Raw genomic sequence first — 17,825 nt, 5'->3', positions numbered from 1 at the left:
TTTGAGGGACACATGGAAACCACATTACATAAGTTGAATTTAGTCTATTAAATTTTAAAATGATTAAAAACAAATATAACAATAACAAAATTTGCCAAGATCACTTTAGTCTGAATTTATTTTCCACACAGTAAAATTTAAAATGGCTACTGGGGACAAGTGAAAGTAGATGTGAGCTATGTAATCACTAATTACACTCTGGTTTTTTAGATGGAACTCCAGCGGAAGTGTTGAACAATAAAGAGCTGATGTCGTTATTTCTGCCATCACTTCGTGCAGACTATTCTCTGATTGATCAACATAAGTAAGTATTTTAATTGACATATATCTCCCTTTTAACCATGACAACCATTGTCCTTAAAAGTTGGAAAGATTTGGAAAGATTTTCAAAAAGATATACAGTATTTGCCTTAAGAGCATATTTTTACCCCAAAATAATTTGGATTGCAGTTTTTACGTGCCTGCTGGTCCATATTAATTTAATAGGCAAATTTGTACATTTTTGAACTGTGGAACTGACACCAGGAAGACTATTGAACTTGTGGATTTCTTCAAAATGATGTGTACAAATCTATCAGAATAATGTTTGTTTTAGATACCTTAGTACAGTATGTGGATAGTTTGCAATAGAATAGGAAAGAGACCTATTGATTTGGGTATCAAGAAGTTAGACGTCAAGGTTACATGGAGCATAATCAGAAAAAGTGTTTCCACCAAGTAAATTCAGTTTACTGGCAAATATATTGACCAAACTTTGGGATAACATTAATTATATTGAATCACATGATATTCAGAAGGAACATTACCAACATGATATATACACCTCTCCCTCGATAACTCTTACACAGCAGGGTCCAAAAACATAGATCACACTTAAGTGAGGCTGTGAGCTATTGTACCTTCATAACAATACAAAATGATTCCAACCTCACTGGACATCGAAAAAAACATCGGGGGGGTGGAACTGATCTGTTTAATGGCTGAATACTTGTTTAAATACTGCATTGGGAATACTTGTCAATAAAGTGCTTTTTCTAACAAAGTTATTTGTTTTTATGTAAAAATGACCTTTATTTTCAATATGTCAAACTACGCAAAAACATTGTACAGTGACCCTGCTATGCACGGTAGTTGGCAGCCATAGAACCCAACTGTGTTATAAGCAACCAGGTCAGTTAGCTAAAGAAAATGATGCATGTACCCAAAAACATTTCCGGGGTGGGGGAAGGTAATAAATTCGTGCGCAAAAATACGTGCTTCATTGGCACAGTTACCATCTTAAATCGATGCATATTAAATGAGAAATACACCTGTAGTGAAAACAGAGAAGGCATATATAATATTTTACTTTATTCAGAGACCCACGCATTGGTACATGTATGTGTATACTGTTTATATGTACATGTATAATATATAGCATGAATAGAATATCAACACTGTGTACTCACTTGCGAATCTCATCACATACATTGAATCTACAACAGGGTCCATAGGGAACCTTGAAACACCATAAAAAATAAATTGCTCCCTCAAGGCCTTGAAAACATCTTGAAAATTCAAAATATTGTCTGGGTACATTGAAAAGCCTTGATTTTCTTGAAATCAAAAGGAATTAATAAATAGTTTTCATTTTACAGAACTAAATAAAAAGAAAAGGGGCAAAAAACAATAACAAAAACCCAATCTGAGTTTGTGCTGGAACGAAAAAATTTCCACAACTGGCCACTGCGCAGTCGTACATTTTGAACTTCCGATTGTATGAACCCTGGATGCAGCAGTGGTTTAAATTTGAATCATTCGCTTCGACATGTCTGGCAGCTCATTCCAACTTCAGTGGCTAGATGAAGAAAAATATATGGTTTGGATTATGAGATATTTCTCGTAGAGCTTTGCAAAATGAAAATTATGACAGAAGGATATTGATTTGTGTCCATTGGGAGAGAGGCCCCATGGTCACATGCAGCTGAAAAAAACTCAAGCTCTTGTAATGGTGCTTAATACAGGTAGAACAAGAAGCCTTCAGCATGAAATCATTTGTGATAAAAGAGGTATGTCTCTGAACATAGAGATTCAACTTTTAAAATAGAAACTTTATATAGTCTTAATTTAATATGAAATTAGTTCTATCCAGTTCTATTTTGGAATTGAGTCGAAATAGAACAGACGATAATCGCAATGAACACGACTAAGCTAAGAGAAATATTAAAATATCTAATATGAGCTAGTCTAAAATATCAATGTGCTGTTTTTAAATTTTTAATATAAAGCAATAATATAAAAAACAAATATATTTTTTTACTTTTTTTTGGTTTATGCGTATTAGTGATAAAGAAAGGAAGGTTCTGAAAAAGACATTGAGACAACAACATTCACTGATGACTGTGCAATGAAAGCAAAGATCCATATGAAAATTTCCTTTATCATGACATCAAAATAATTTTAGGAAAAGTGAAAAGGACGAAATCGATGGACTTGGAGCTCTTGAAAAACAGCATGATGACAAGCTACAAGAACTGGAAAATTCACTCTAAAATATTTTGGACTTTGTAAATATTGTAGTCTAGACAGAGTAAAATGAACTTTGTTCAGTGACTATATTATTCTAAGGTTCAGATGTAGGATGTTTAATATTAATGGGAAAGATATCAATGATCTTGCTATTGACTTATAGTTTTTTTTTTTCATTTTAAATTTGAAAGAAATGTTCCTTGTATGGAGTATTAGTAAGTATTAACATGTACTCTACCTCCCTACCTATTGCAACAATTAAGATCTTGTTTGTTTTTTGTTGTTTTTTTTTTACATTTGTTGTAGCGGAATGATGATGCCTTCCACACATGCGTAAGAAATTTTTGAAAAGGGTCAATGGTCGATAGATATGCAGTTGTTCAAGTCTGATAACAGGAATTACTACAGAAAATGTGAGTGTTCTGAATGATTTCATTATGAGTAAAAAGAAGAGGAATTCTGCTTACCGTCCACACACAAATGTCAGTCTGTGTAAATATATTAATTACTAGCCAGTGGCGGAAAATCCAGTGAAAGATAGATTATGAGATAATGCCTCCTGTGGTTGATCTCAGCTAGCAGAAATGTACAAAATAAGCGGATATCTCACAACATACAGTACTCATGCCTGATGTCAACATAATCAGATTATGATATAACAATGCACTGTTAAGATGGCTAGTCAATATGGACAAAGAATTTGTTAATCATACAACAGATACATTTCAGTGCATGTTATATCAAGGTTGCAGCTTCCTTTCATGGGGCCTCTGAATATCTCCACTCCAAACCAATGGTTGTATATACAAGTTCAAACAGCCAACAATGTCGGCCATAAAAGAAAAAATCGCCAGATGGTATATTTTGTTACCAATAAAGAAAATAAAACACAATTTGCAATATTGGCAAAGCCCTTTGCGATCGCTGAATAAACTTTTTACATGTTATTTTTCATACTTTTAAGAATACATATAAAATTTTAGGAGCCACGCAATGATCATCTTATATTATTCATATGCGATCTCTTCCCCACAATGATAATAAACGTTTTACGTTTTTTCATACTTTTAAGAAATATTTTTTGTCATGTACGAGAAAAATACATGTACATGAAATTTCGAGAGCCACACCATGACCGTGTTTTATCCAAATTTTTTTTGTAATGGAGCATGTTATAGCAGGGTCACACTGTATATTGCATCACTGTCCATTCCTTCCCTACGTTGCTCTCTACTCTTGTGTAATGCAATGCAAGGAGCATAGTAAGCAGGGAACCAGACTACTTACCAATTCAGATTCACAATCCAGCAAGATTCATTTTATTTTTTTCAAGCATAACTTTTAGTTCGTGAAAGATCGTTCATCGCCTAAAGTCAGTTGTTTTGTTCTGTATTTGATGTCATGATTTCATTGCAAGTAATAGGGAAACTTCTCACCCGTGTGGAAATCTCCGAGTGCCAATTTAAAGAATTACAAATTAACTACAAACTCTGAAAGTAGCATTTTATTAAAGGAGAAAAGAAATAAAACTTACCCTTTTATGTATGTAATTCTCTTCAAATTTTAATAAGACTGTAATGTTTATAAATTAAATATCGTTACGTGGTTAGTGATTATATTGCATGGAAGATACCACAATTCTGTAAATTGCCAAGTTTTTCCGAGTTTTGATCAGATGATAGATCACCTGGTCCCATGACTAGCCAGTCCTCGAATACAGATACATGGTGAGCGAGACAGACAGGAGGAGACCAAATTTGGGTTGCACATTCAAAAGTTAAATCTGCTTCTGAGATATGTTCATAACTATATCTGTTGAATTGTGTGTTAACAGTGTGTTTAAGACCTGACAGCAGAAAAGTACAATAGTAAGAAGGATCTCATGTTTCATATTTTGGATTAAGGATGGTGCCCATCATAAAATTAAAAATTTACCACAATGCAATAAATTCATTTAAGAAGGATTAGGTTCAATTGTATTATATGTAAATGACATATTCATTAACTACTCCCAACACACGCACACGCACACACACACACACCACCAAAGGACTGATATATTGAAAATATACATCCAACACTGAATCATGAGAGATAATACTGAATTCTGGGCAAAGAGACTTAAACAGGGACCGACTTGTGTGTGAAACAGTATCCATTACCAGGGAGGTGTAAAAGGCATTGAGAAAGGTTTTCATTGGTCATAGCTTAAGCATTAGTTTTTCACACAAAAAACCCACAAATAAATCTGCAATTAAAATAATTAATTTAAACATTAAGAAGCTTCCTTCTTGTGATTTGTATTGTATTATTGTGAAATTGTTTTAAATGTGAACCTGAACTGCTTTGTTGTAGGTTTAGACATGCCAACCCCCAAGAGAGGTATAGGCATAATTTATTACTAATATAAGTGGTAAAAAGCATAATCTGAGCATAAAAAGAGCAATTATTATATTACATGCCATAACTACAGAAAACTATGAAAAACGTTCATATTTATTGTATTTAACGTACATTTATTTTTGGTACTTACCTGGATCTGCAGTTAAATTTTTTGTCACAAATCAGCTAAATTCATGTGGATGAGTAGTTAATACAGAAGTATAGACATAAAAGAAATGGATAAATTATTTATGCATAACACTCACATTAACTAGTCTACATGTCTACAGTAACTTTTGTGAATTGTCATGTCCACAAATGATGACTGTTGTAGAATCCTTGACCTGCCATGGTTCATCCCTTAATGACGGCCGGTGATGCATGTTTTTAAGTTTAACAAAATCCCTTTCTAACATTTTCCAGTGATATAACCGCCAACAGTCACATCGATATAGCCATTTTTTTTATGATATCTGGTGCCATTTATTTTTAAACTGGTCCACTTTGTATGTAGTATCAAAATAACATTAGTCTAAGACAAGTGGATTCACATTAAAAAATCCTGACTGTTTTCTTTGAACTGTTTTAAGTAAAAATTAATGCAAAAATGACCATATTTACACGTGGTCAATTGTTATTAGCTTTTATTCATTGTTATTGAAAAACAAAGCTTTCCATTATTTTGAAATATTTCAATGAAAAATTTCATTTTGTATAATTGTCCATTTTGTTCATTTTTTCCTAAAATGGTATAAGAAGTGCATGTTACGCTAACCACATTTTTGGGTTGCCTTTTGCCATGCCAAAAATATCTGGGTTTCCTGCTAATAAAAAAGATTACAGTAAACAAACCTGAACAGCGGCCCTGACTTGACCAGCTAATAATCACTTCAGGACCACAAACTTGAGGCAAAAATGGCATCAGTTAAACTGGACATTTATATTGTGCTTTCTTTTATTTGCACTGCTCCGGTGGCCTAGTGGTTAGAGTATCCGCCTCGGATGCAGGAGGTCATGGGTTCGATCCTAGGCCGAGTCATACCAAAGACTTAAGAAATGGTACTAACAGCTGCCTCGCTGGATATTCAGCATTAAGAGGTTAGTGTTAGGACTGGTTGTCCTGTTGTCAGGATAATGTGACTGTTTGGGACATCATGCTACATGTTTGCAGCATGATGCCCCAGTACTAGACATCACTATAAACTGCACATTGCAGACATCGTAGCGATATGACTAAATTTTTTATGTTAAAAATCCAAATCACATCACTTCTTTTATTTGATTGTAGTACATATATAAATTTTATCTCATCAAATATTTCTTAATCAGTAGTTACTGTTTCTGTCAATGAAAGGTACTGACCTAGTTAATGTCATCAGGATCTTAAAACAAGTGCCTTAATGTTGCAAGAAAAATAGCTCACAAACCATGGACAGCACGAAGTTAGGATGGTCTTGCTTTAAATATCAGCATTGATTCTTAAAAAGGTTGTGTGAGAAACGAGAAAAGTGTCCTCCCTTGTATTATTATATAGTACATATATGACAAGTAAATCGAAATCAACCATATGAGCCCCTGTGATGATGAATAAATGCACACACGACACGAGCATCAGACTGTAATTGTTGTTCTGTGTCTCGATCGGAAATTGGAATATCTTTTTTTATTAAAAGGGTACCTAGTTGCTGATTTTATTACCCGGGTTATTATTAACAGGCAGATACCCATTGGTATCTGTACTTATAAGTGAGTGAAATATATATGATTATTATAAATATCAGTAGAAATAATTTTATTAATGATGTGATGGATGTTATGAAACAGTTACTGTTTACCAGTTTTGCCATTTCATTGTCAAGTGACTGCTCCAGTGGGCTAGTGGTTAGAGTGTCTGCCCATTTCCTCTGCATTACATTGCCAATAATGTGTTAGAACTGTCATTGCCATTCTCTCCTATCCAATCATATTTGGAATATGTCTTCATATAAAAAAATAACTGCTCCGGTTGGCTAGTAGTTAGAGCATCTACCTCAGATGTGGGAGGTTCTGAGATCGGAGCCCGACTGAGTCACACATTGGGGCAAGAGGGTGGGGTCAATAGTCGCCTCCTCTGATTTCTATTGTCAGCCAGTTGATGTGAAACTTTGATTTTATACCTGACCTCTTTTCTTTTAATTAATGCTATTTAAACTGCCCAAGAGATAATTTTATATCGGTTCCAATCATTACAGATTACCGTTTATACATACTAAGTGTAACAGGCATATGTTGAAATGTTTCTTTTTTTTAAGTGTAATTTTTTTAATAAAGGTTATTGAAAATTGTGTTTTCTCAAAACATGATCGTGTCAGGGGTTTAGAATCTTATTTTTAGCAAAGCTTCCATTTAATTAAAGCCAGATCTCAATTTTACCTATGGTGACTTGATTTAAGTTGTACATGTACCATGTTAAGGTATGTATGTCAACATATTGAAAATACATTTACTCATTTCATTAGCATGATCAAAGTTTTCTCTGGCAAACAGTTTTTTTTGACAAGCCTGATGGGCACCTCACTTTGAATACAGGATGGGTCCATACTAAAATTACATGGTCCCCAGGTGTAGGGCTATCAGACGTTTTTTTAGCACTGCTGGTGTAGATAAAAGATCTGTGAATTGATTGTTGCATTTTGTGGTCACTTACTCGGCCTTCAGCCTATATTTGTAACTTACACATTTAACACTTTTCCCAAGATTTAAAACATCCAACATTGTGTCTGGAACAGTGCCAACTTTTAGTCTAGGCCTAGCATTTGCATATCCTAGAGCTGCCATTTTTTTTCAGGATCCCTCTTGTAACATTTCTTTGAGAAATGAAATGAGCACATAGTGCTGTGTGTTGTTGCTTTGAACTCAACTCACTTGTAATAATGTATCCATACTTTCTTTATGCCTTTATCGTATGGAGAGAAAAAAATGTTGTCCACAGCCTTTTCTTAATGTGCTATTACACCCATAAGCAATGCAAAATGGCATTGTCTTTTACTCTGGCAACTGCCAGTGGGGATGCTGGAGTCACTACTATGACGTCACATCACAAAAGTAACCAAATAGGCGCAGATATTTTGCATACAAGGTCAATACATACTTCAGAATAAGGTTTTCTTCTGTAGCGCTTTTAGTAGTATTCTATATAGGGCATAACCGATTAGCATTTTTCTACTGATTTCCGATTCCAGATTTTGGGCATGAAATTTTTCCGATTCCGGATACGATTCAATTAATCGGAAATGCTAAATTAAAAAGTTTTTCAAATTAACTTTTTAAACCGTGTTACACACGTTTTGCATATCACACCCATGTCACAAGGGTCCCGCCTAATCATTTATGTCGACCAGCTGCCAGTTCCGACACATTCTTTGTTCAACAATTAGTTGATCTTGCCGCCAGGCTTTAATTTTCCCGCCTTAATCATTTATGTCGGCAAGCGGCCAGTTCCATCCTGTACTTTATTCAACAATTAGTTGATCTTGCCGCCATGCTTTAATGTCGCGGTCAAATAAAAATAAAACAGGCTTTTGTTTGGTCCTATAAAGTTGGCCTCTTGCGGCGACTTAAATAAAAGCAATGAAATCTGATCGATTCTTGCATTTTCCAAAGTGATCGGTGATTGAAACAAGTTTATTGTGCTGTGAAAGTTTCCTTATTAACTTTATTTATATTTACGATTGTAAGAATCATTTTCTTTTAATACCTCATTAGCATGTGTCAATGTATTCAATATTATGCCTTCATTATTGAGGATGTTGACATAAACGGGTAGGACTGTATTATATATTTTAATAAATTTTAATCTTTCGGTCTAACTCAAGTATTATCGTTTCACCCCGTTGTGTTGACCATATTGGACTTTTCTGACTTCTTATTTAACTTTATTAACGCACTATCGAATGACACGCATTGTTAGACACAGTGCTATAGAAATTCAACTTTATTATTTTTATTATCCGAATCGGTCGTTTCTGCCTTGTCCGACTCCAATTAATCGGAAGTTCATATTATCCGGTGGAATCCGATTTCCGGATCAAAAGTCGGTTATGCCCTGATTCTATATTTCCATTGATTTCTGGTCTCCTTTTAATAAAATGTATCTGTGAAACAGAATTTTACTTCATCAAGTATTCATTTGTGAATGAGTATGCTAATTTAAGGTAGTTTAATTATATTACATTCAACAATTTAAAAAAAAAGACAGTGTTCAGTTGATCGGTTGCAATGATTTGACCTGAAACTAGACTGGGGGTTTATAGCTCTTACCAGGTTGTATTTGCATGCCTTTTAACTTTTCAGTTAGTCCACCCCCTTTATTTGATACAAAAGACATAATTAACATAGTAATACAAGAGGTCAGCTTTTAATTCAACAATGCAACAAATACTTATGCAGATTAGGTATCAAAACACCGTTGGCACTTAATTAGGTTCTCAGAGAAACACTCGTAGACGTAGCTGTTATGTTAGTTATTTCATGTTTGAATTACAACAAGGCACATTGTATTTATGATCATTGCACATAAACTGAATTAAAATATAAAACAGGCATTTCACTTGATAAACATACTTATTTTATTGGTACTTATTTAAGTGCTGCCTCAAGTAGGCATTAGTGACAATTTCATTGATGAAAATTTTGTTGCATGCTGTTATTTCCGATGTACCAAGAGTGTTGTTTGGAAAGAAGTTTTAACAAAATACATGTCTTTTGACTTCTTATTAAAAGTTGATAATTTCAGAATGTTCATTCAAAGGTCATATCAACTGTTTTCGACAATTGAACTAGTGATACGTCAAGGTTTCAGTTACCAGTTTAAAAATGGGAACCACAACTGACTCCGCGTTATAAACATATTCACAAGTTATCAGAGCACAAGTTATCGAGGGAGTGGTGTGTGTGTATATATATATATAAATCGCTACACGAAAGCAAACCCACACTTGCTTATAAAAGGACTAAAAATCTTAAAGATTTCCTAACTAATTCCAAATTAGAAAAACCATCATATAAAATAGGGTCATCAACTAAATGTAATAGACCTAGATGTTCACACTGTTCATTTATTAATGAAGATACTTCATTCAATAGTAATAATACGAAAGAAACTTTTAATATGCGTTGTGACATTAATTGTGCAACATCAAATGTTATTTATTTGATAACGTGCAAAAAATGTGGCATCCAATATGTTGGACAAACCAGTCAACAAATATCTAAACGTATGAACCAACATAGATCAGATATAAAAAATTATATCGATCAATCATTTTCATCTCATGTTGCCGCACATTTTAACAAAAATTCCCATACATTGCAAGATTTCTCCTTCCAACCTATTGTTAAAGCTGATTCTGAAATGGAACGTCTACTAAAGGAAACCTATTGGATTCACCGTCTTAATACGGTATATCCAAAAGGTCTAAATTCAAAAACACTATATGACATTTAGTAAATTTTTTTTTTTTTCTTCTGAATTATGTCCCCTGTTTACAATTAGATATGAATATTTCATATTATTTTACTTTGCAGAAAATCTTAATTGGTAAAAGTATAATCTAATAACATAAAAATAAGTTTACTAATTCTTTAAAAATGAAATTGAATTTGTAATTAATTATCAATATAATATGATTAATTATTTATAAAATACTTGATAGTAACCGTAATGCACACCATATTTTTTTATTATATTTTTATTAAATAAATTGAGTTCTGATAACCACTTTAACAGCTATAAAGATTTTACTGGTATATATGTTGTATACATTTATCTTTGTAATTATTTTTTTTTTTTTTTTTTGTAATTTTTTTTTTTTTTTAATTTATTTTCTTTACTTCTAATAAGCGTGTATTATACATAATACAAATATTACTAAAACTGTTTATCTCTATTTGTTCATAAATTGTATATATATAGTTATCAATAGAGATATATGTATCTTTAAGATCCAGTTTTATATATATATTTATGTATTAAGATATCATTAATCTTTGCTGCATATGCACATCTCCATGTAAATTATTCGTTAAAGTATTAGATAATTACGTTAAAAATGTAGCTATGACGTCATCTTGTTTATATCATTGTTTATTTCATTGATCACTTAGAAACAACATATTTAATGACGTAAGCAATGATATTGAATTCAGTTTGAATTCAGTCTGATGAAGCATTAAAGCGAAACCGGTCACATATTCTAGTGTTGGTGTTGTTTATTTTATAATTTATTTTATAATTTATATATATATATATATATATATATATATGAATGATAATTCACATATATGATTTAGTTTTCTGTTTGAATAATTATCTTTATGTATGCCTGTGTTAAAAAGCATTATCTTTTATATTAATGGTATTCAGGAGTTTTTAAATCAGCCACAAGAAGAAAAGCTTGGATCATTTTCAATTTTTCAAATAGCAAAAATGCTGTCGCTGTTTATAATAAAAGACAAAATGTTATTTAAAAAAACTTTTAAGTTAACGAGTATCTCATTTATTGTACCTAATCAGAGCATTCCAAAGTCAAGGATAATAAACAATAAATGCATCAAAACTCATTTATTTGTACATGTTTTCTTGGATATGAGAGAATTTAAACCAGACCCAAAATCAATGACTCTTTTGATGCTATACAATAATTTAAATAATTGAACTACTTGTTTTTATTTCAGTTGTGATATTTTGCCACCATTGGACCAGAGACTTACCTGTCCAATTGATATTTTTGATGGTGTGGATGATGTAGAACATGATTTGGAAGGTGAGAAAAAATAAATATTTCCTACAATATCAAAGCCAACATTAAGTGTTAGAAAAGATAAAGAACTGGAATTTACCATCAGATACACTTACCGATTACATTAACATTGAAGAAATAAAACTATGCATCTTTTTTAATCCAGCCCTCCAGTACAAGACAAAAAAATGTCATCTTATATGTCATACTCAAAATTGGTACAACTCTTAAGTAATAGAAAAGAGTGAAAACCAACTAGTTTTGTAAAATATAACATCAGATTTATTAGCCTTGAATGCAAGTTGAAAATTTAAAAAGAACTTACAATGTTGTGAACTAAATCCCAAATAGTCCTAAAAGTTCTATCACAATCCAGATGTATAAAAAGTTCCAATTGAATTCCAGTGGTATTCCAACTAATTCCAATATTAAATGTGTTTATGCGCCTTTAGTCTCGACTATGCTAACAATAAATATCAGCAACACCAATATTAAATTCACACAATCAGTACGAAACCTAGGTGTTACTCAGGACAGTACTCTCACATTGCACCAACATGTCATGAACATATTCAAGGCTGAATATCTTGAGCTGAGATGCATCAGCTACATTCGCAGATATCTTTCAGTTTATGCCGCTAAAACACTTGTGTGTTCATTAGTACTTTCAAGACTGGACTTTGTAACTCAGTTCTGTCTGGTTCATCTCAATATCTGCTCCAGAAACTTCAAAATGCAGATGCTTGGATCATACTTAGAGTACCACACTGGCTATCCATTCGATCCAGAATCAAACACAAAATCTGTTCTCTGTGCTACGTTTCACTGATGGACTCTAGTCCAACATACCTATCTGACCTCACCCATGTGTACACACCAGCAAGATACTTACGATCATCTTCTGATAATCGTATACTCAGTATTCCTGCTATGAAAACAAAGTCATATGGACAGCGTTCTTTTGCATACCAGGGCCCAGCAATGTGGAATGAATTGCCCACTGAACTTAGACACAAAGACACAGTGATCTCATTCAAGTGTGCTCTCAAAACTCACTTATTTTGACTGCAAGAACAAACTTAAAGACCTAATAATGTTTCCTACCTTAAATATTCTCAGCATGTTTTTTCTATGTTTTCTAATTTCATGGTGTTTGTTTTTGTAATCATATCATTATGTATGTTTTTTATCTTATAGGTGTTGTCTTATGTTGTAAAGCGCTTAGAGCTTCTAAAGATTAGACGCTATTCAAAGTCCTCATTATTATTATTAATGTGCCAATGGCTGGAATGTGGTGATGTGATAAGTCTTTTGATGTATCACAAAGTTTGACAGAGGTTTTAAAATGTAACATCATAGACTAAGATCTGCTGGTGCATTTTGTAACAGTAGGCTGGTTCTAGGCTGTTCATGCAGGAATAAACTGTTAAATATGGTAGAATTAGATTGAATGACTTTGTTTTAAATGAATGACAATCCAGGGGAACTCCATTATGAGTGTCTTCAGTTCAGTGTGGTCTAAGTATTGATTGAAATGAAACTAATTTACATCAGTTGTACATGTTCTTATAGGTTATTCTTCCTGCCCCCCCCCCCATTAGTAGCAGGTACAGATTATGGTAGATTAGGTACCCCATCTCTATAATGTTGTTTGATATGTTATTTAGGCAGAAAGAACCCTAATGCAGCAACTAGGACCTCTTGTAGTGACCTGTGGTAAAATGAGCACTGTTCAATATTTTTTCCCTGATATCTAAACCATGATCTTAATGAGACAGAGCAAAAGTTTAATTAGAATGTAATATTGATTATCCACACTGTATAATTTATGCATTTATACAGACTACATACTATATCCAGACTGTATAATTTATGCATTTATACAGACTACATACTATATCCAGACTGTATAATTTATGCATTTATACAGACTACATACTATATCCAGACTTTATTATATGCTCATTTTTTTTCTTCATTAACTTTGCATTGTCAGAATCATTCATTATTTTATGATATTGAACTCACACGCAACTTCATATTGCATTCATAAAAGGAACTACTTTCTGTTGTAAACAAACGATGGATGCAGATGCCAGCACTTTTAATTTGTAAACAAATCATGTACATTCACATAGTAAGTGATCTACATTTTGGTTAATTAAATTTGTTTCTGAATGAACTAAAGCAGATGTGTCATGGACTACCACATAGCAGCAGCTTTGCCACATTCTGCGTTAACTTTTGAGACAATATTTCGGTTTTAGGCGGGCAATAGATGCCAGATTTCATAAAATTGCTGGGTTCCTACAAATAACATGCAAGTGACAAGGCATAAACTGTCTTCTTTAGCTGATAATAAGAATGGCAAAAATTATACTTACTGTTTTACATCATGAATTTCCTCAAAATGTAAATTAATTATACTTACTGTTTTACATCATGAATTTCCTCAAAATGTAAAATGTATTTTCTTAGTTCTGCCAATCTGAATTACATGAACCATGTCATGGGTTCTCAAGCTTGATTACACATTTCGAAATTGTACTGTAATTTCGTCTATATTCCAAGTGCAATTACATACACCTTACTGCACTAAAAATGAAATAAACATTATATTCCATAGCGTCTTTTTGATAATTGCAATTGAAAGACTTCATATATTTTCCACATTATGATTTTAACATTCAGTGACAGAACAGAAACACACTTGACCACTCCAGTGGCCTAGTGGTTAAAGCATCCGCATCGGATGCTGGAGGTCGTGGGTTCGATCCCTGGTTGAGTCATACCAAAGACTTACAAAATGATACTAACAGCTGCCTCGCTTAGCGCTCGGCATTAAGAGGTTAGTGTTAGGACTGGTCAGCCTGGTGTCAGAATAATGTGACTGGGTGGGACATCATGCTACATGTCTGTGCATGATGCCCCACTGCTAGACATCACTATAAACTGTCACACGGCAGACATTGTAGCGATATGACTGAAAAATTGTTAAAGCTACGTTAAAAATCCAGATCACACACACACACACACTTGATGATGTCAACACGCTGCTCCATTGCCACTGAAATCCAATGTACTTCATGTAGAATTGATATAGATAAAATGGGTGCACAATCACAAAATTTTGTAAAAATGACAAAAAATACCAAAATCTATTCATTCCAGGTCAAATGGAAAAGTTGTTGCAATGTGCATTCATTAACAATATGATTCCAGATTTCAATTTTATATAGACCAAAATGCCATTTCCTTCGCAAGTTATGTCTAGCACGTGACTAAATTCAGATTTATCTCAGCGGAGTATTGTGCACATTAATAATATTGTTGTGTAATGATGACTTTGCACTTGTGTATTTAGTTTGGAATACGGCATACATTCAGTTACATCCAATTACATTGTTTCTTGTAGTGTATTTTTATTTACATAATTAAGCCTTAGGTAGAATAAGAAAATGAGAATATAATAAAAAGGTTACTGCATTTGTATGGGAAAATATAAACTCATTTTATCGGATGGATATATTGCACTTCCAAGGTCATGCAGTATTTCCATCCGAAAAAGTCGTTCATATTTTCCCATACAAATGCAGCAACCTATAAGTATAATTATTGCATTGTTACTGAACACATTCTAGATCCAGACTGTATAATTATTGCATTTATACAGAATACATTCTGTATCAAGACTGTATAACTTATGCTTTTATTCAGAATACATTTTGTATCCAGACTATAATTTATGCATTTATACAGAATACATTTTCTTTCCAGATTGCATAATTATTGCATTTATACAGAATACATTCTAGATCCAGACTGTATAATTATTGCATGTATACAGAATACATTCTGTATCCAGACTATAATTTGTGCATTTATACAGAATACATTTTGTATCCAAATTGTAAAATTTATGTATTTTATACAGAATACATTTTGTATCCAAATTGTAAAATTTATGCATTTATACAAAATACATTTTTTATCCAGACTATAATTTATGCATTTATACAGAATACATTTTCTTTCCAGATTGCATAATTATTGCATTTATTCAGAATACATTGTATATCCAGGGGACATTCAGTTGCAATGCATAATTATAAATGCCTTGAGAGATAGAAACCACATATAAATCAAGGTTTACATTTTAAAGAGTGACAATCTTTTTCTAACTTTTAATATGCATTAACCAGGGATCAAACTTGATACCATGTAGATGTAATTGGGTTGTTGAAACACTATTCTAGAAAAAGACAAGGAAGTAGAGTGTAAGCGTGTGTGTGTTTTGGATTTTTAACGTAGCTTTAAAACAATTTCAGTCATATCACTACGATATCCACAGTGTGGCAGTTTATAGTGATGCCTAGCACTTGGGCATCATGCCACAGACATGTAGCATCATGTCCCACCCAGTCACATTATCCTGACACCAGGCCAACCAGTCTTAACACTGACCTCTTAACGAACACCAGCGAGGCAGCTGCTAGTACCATTTTTGTAAGTCTTTGGTATGACTCGGCTGGGGTTCAAACTCATGACCTCTTGCATCTGAGGTGGATGCCACCAGAGTGGTCCAAGGAAGTAGATAAAAGAGAAAAGCAAATGCATCAAATCTCATCAGTGTATGAATTATAAATTGTATGAATCATTCATATAATTCAGTACTGTGTGGTTTTTCTTGAGTGATTGAGAAACGGGCATGGTCTCTTTATTTTGTGCACAAATTTGATACATTTGAAATAGAATGTTTAGGAATGATTTTGACAATTTTTACAGTGGCATTGGGGTCGGTGTACAGAGTACTTTGAGATAGTTTACCTGTTTCAAAGACAAGGGTGGGTTATTTTTTTCTCATTGTGGCTATGATTAGACCTTTGAATAGGCACCCGATTGTTCAGTTACATATCTAAAAATCATGTAATTGCTGTTGTTCTACAATGATATGCTGTCACTTGATTTTCCCAAACCATGACAGTTTTTTTTGCCATAAGAAAGCCTTGTTCAAGTGTTAATGAAACAATTTACATGGTGTAACCTCTCCATGCTTATCCTGTGAAAAATACTGTACTTTTTTCCCCAAGGATATCACCATACATAATTGTAATGGTTTGTTTGTATGCATTTTATTTACAGGATGGAGAGAAGTTACAAAAGGACCAAGTACCATTCAGAAACTGCCTGGTGCTCACTTTTACCTCAAGAACCCAGAAAATATGGGTAGGCTGGTTCAGCATATGACAGACAGTCTTAGATAATTAGAGGTTGAAATTGTACATGAGGGAGGAACTGGTCTGAATTAGAATTTTTTTCTTCAACCAGTATTTATCAGTCTGAAGCAAAACAGTGATTAAAATGGTTTCCAAAATCAAATGAAAAACTTGAATAAATGATATCTGCTTTTATCTACACGAGAAAACGGGGATGGAGAACCTGAATTTGTTATTTTACAAGAATAAATTTGTTCCAGATATATCTTAGTGTTGCATTAAACTACTTATAGGATGTAATTAGACCCTCTCTTGTTGCATTAGCTCCATGGACTTGCATACCAAGGTACAATCCAGTATTCTACTGACATGCATATCAAGGTACAATCCAGTATTAGTTCTGCTGACATGCATATCAAGGTACAATCCAGTATTAGTTCTGTTGATGTGCATATTATGGTACAATACAGCATTAGTTCTACTGACATGCATATTATGGTACAATCCAGCATTAGTTCTACTGACATGCATATCAAAGTACAATCTAGCATTAGTTCTACTGACATGCATATCAAGGTACAATCTAGTATTAGTTCTATTGATGTGCATATTATGGTACAATCCAGCATTAGTTCTACTGACATGCATATTATGGTACAATCCAGCATTAGTTCTACTGACATGCACATTAAGGTACAATCCAATATTAGTTCTACTGACATGCATGTTATGGTACAATCCAGCATTAGTTCTACTAATGTGCATATCAAGGTACAATCCAGCATTAGTTCTGCTGACATGCATATCAAGGTACAATCCAGTATTAGTTCTATTGATGTGCATATTATGGTACAGTCCAGCATTAGTTCTACTGACATGCATATCAAGGTACAATCTAGCATTAGTTCTACTGACATGCATATCAAGGTACAATCCAGTA

The 17,825-nt window shown here is 33.2% G+C and overlaps 1 protein-coding gene across 1 annotated transcript in view; it reads left to right on the top strand.

Moving 5' to 3' along the window:
• The window catches only part of LOC149797919 (S-acyl fatty acid synthase thioesterase, medium chain-like), a 74,352-nt gene extending 57,202 nt beyond the window's left edge, over positions 1-17,150 (top strand). The window contains exons 6-8 of the mRNA XM_089962965.1: positions 211-304; positions 11,605-11,693; positions 16,812-17,150. Coding sequence (XP_089819091.1) covers positions 211-304; positions 11,605-11,693; positions 16,812-16,933 — 305 coding nt within the window. The 3' untranslated portion in view covers positions 16,934-17,150. The remainder of the gene's footprint in view (positions 1-210; positions 305-11,604; positions 11,694-16,811) is intronic.
• The last annotated feature ends 675 nt before the right edge of the window (positions 17,151-17,825 follow it).

The sequence above is a fragment of the Sinohyriopsis cumingii genome, chromosome 6 (assembly GCF_028554795.1).
Source record: "Sinohyriopsis cumingii isolate HCF-2022 chromosome 6, ASM2855479v2, whole genome shotgun sequence".
In the NCBI taxonomy this organism is placed as follows: Eukaryota; Metazoa; Mollusca; class Bivalvia; order Unionida; family Unionidae; genus Sinohyriopsis; species Sinohyriopsis cumingii.
The sequence above is the reverse complement of the archived record's forward strand: the minus strand, read 5'-3'. Positions and strand labels throughout refer to the sequence as shown.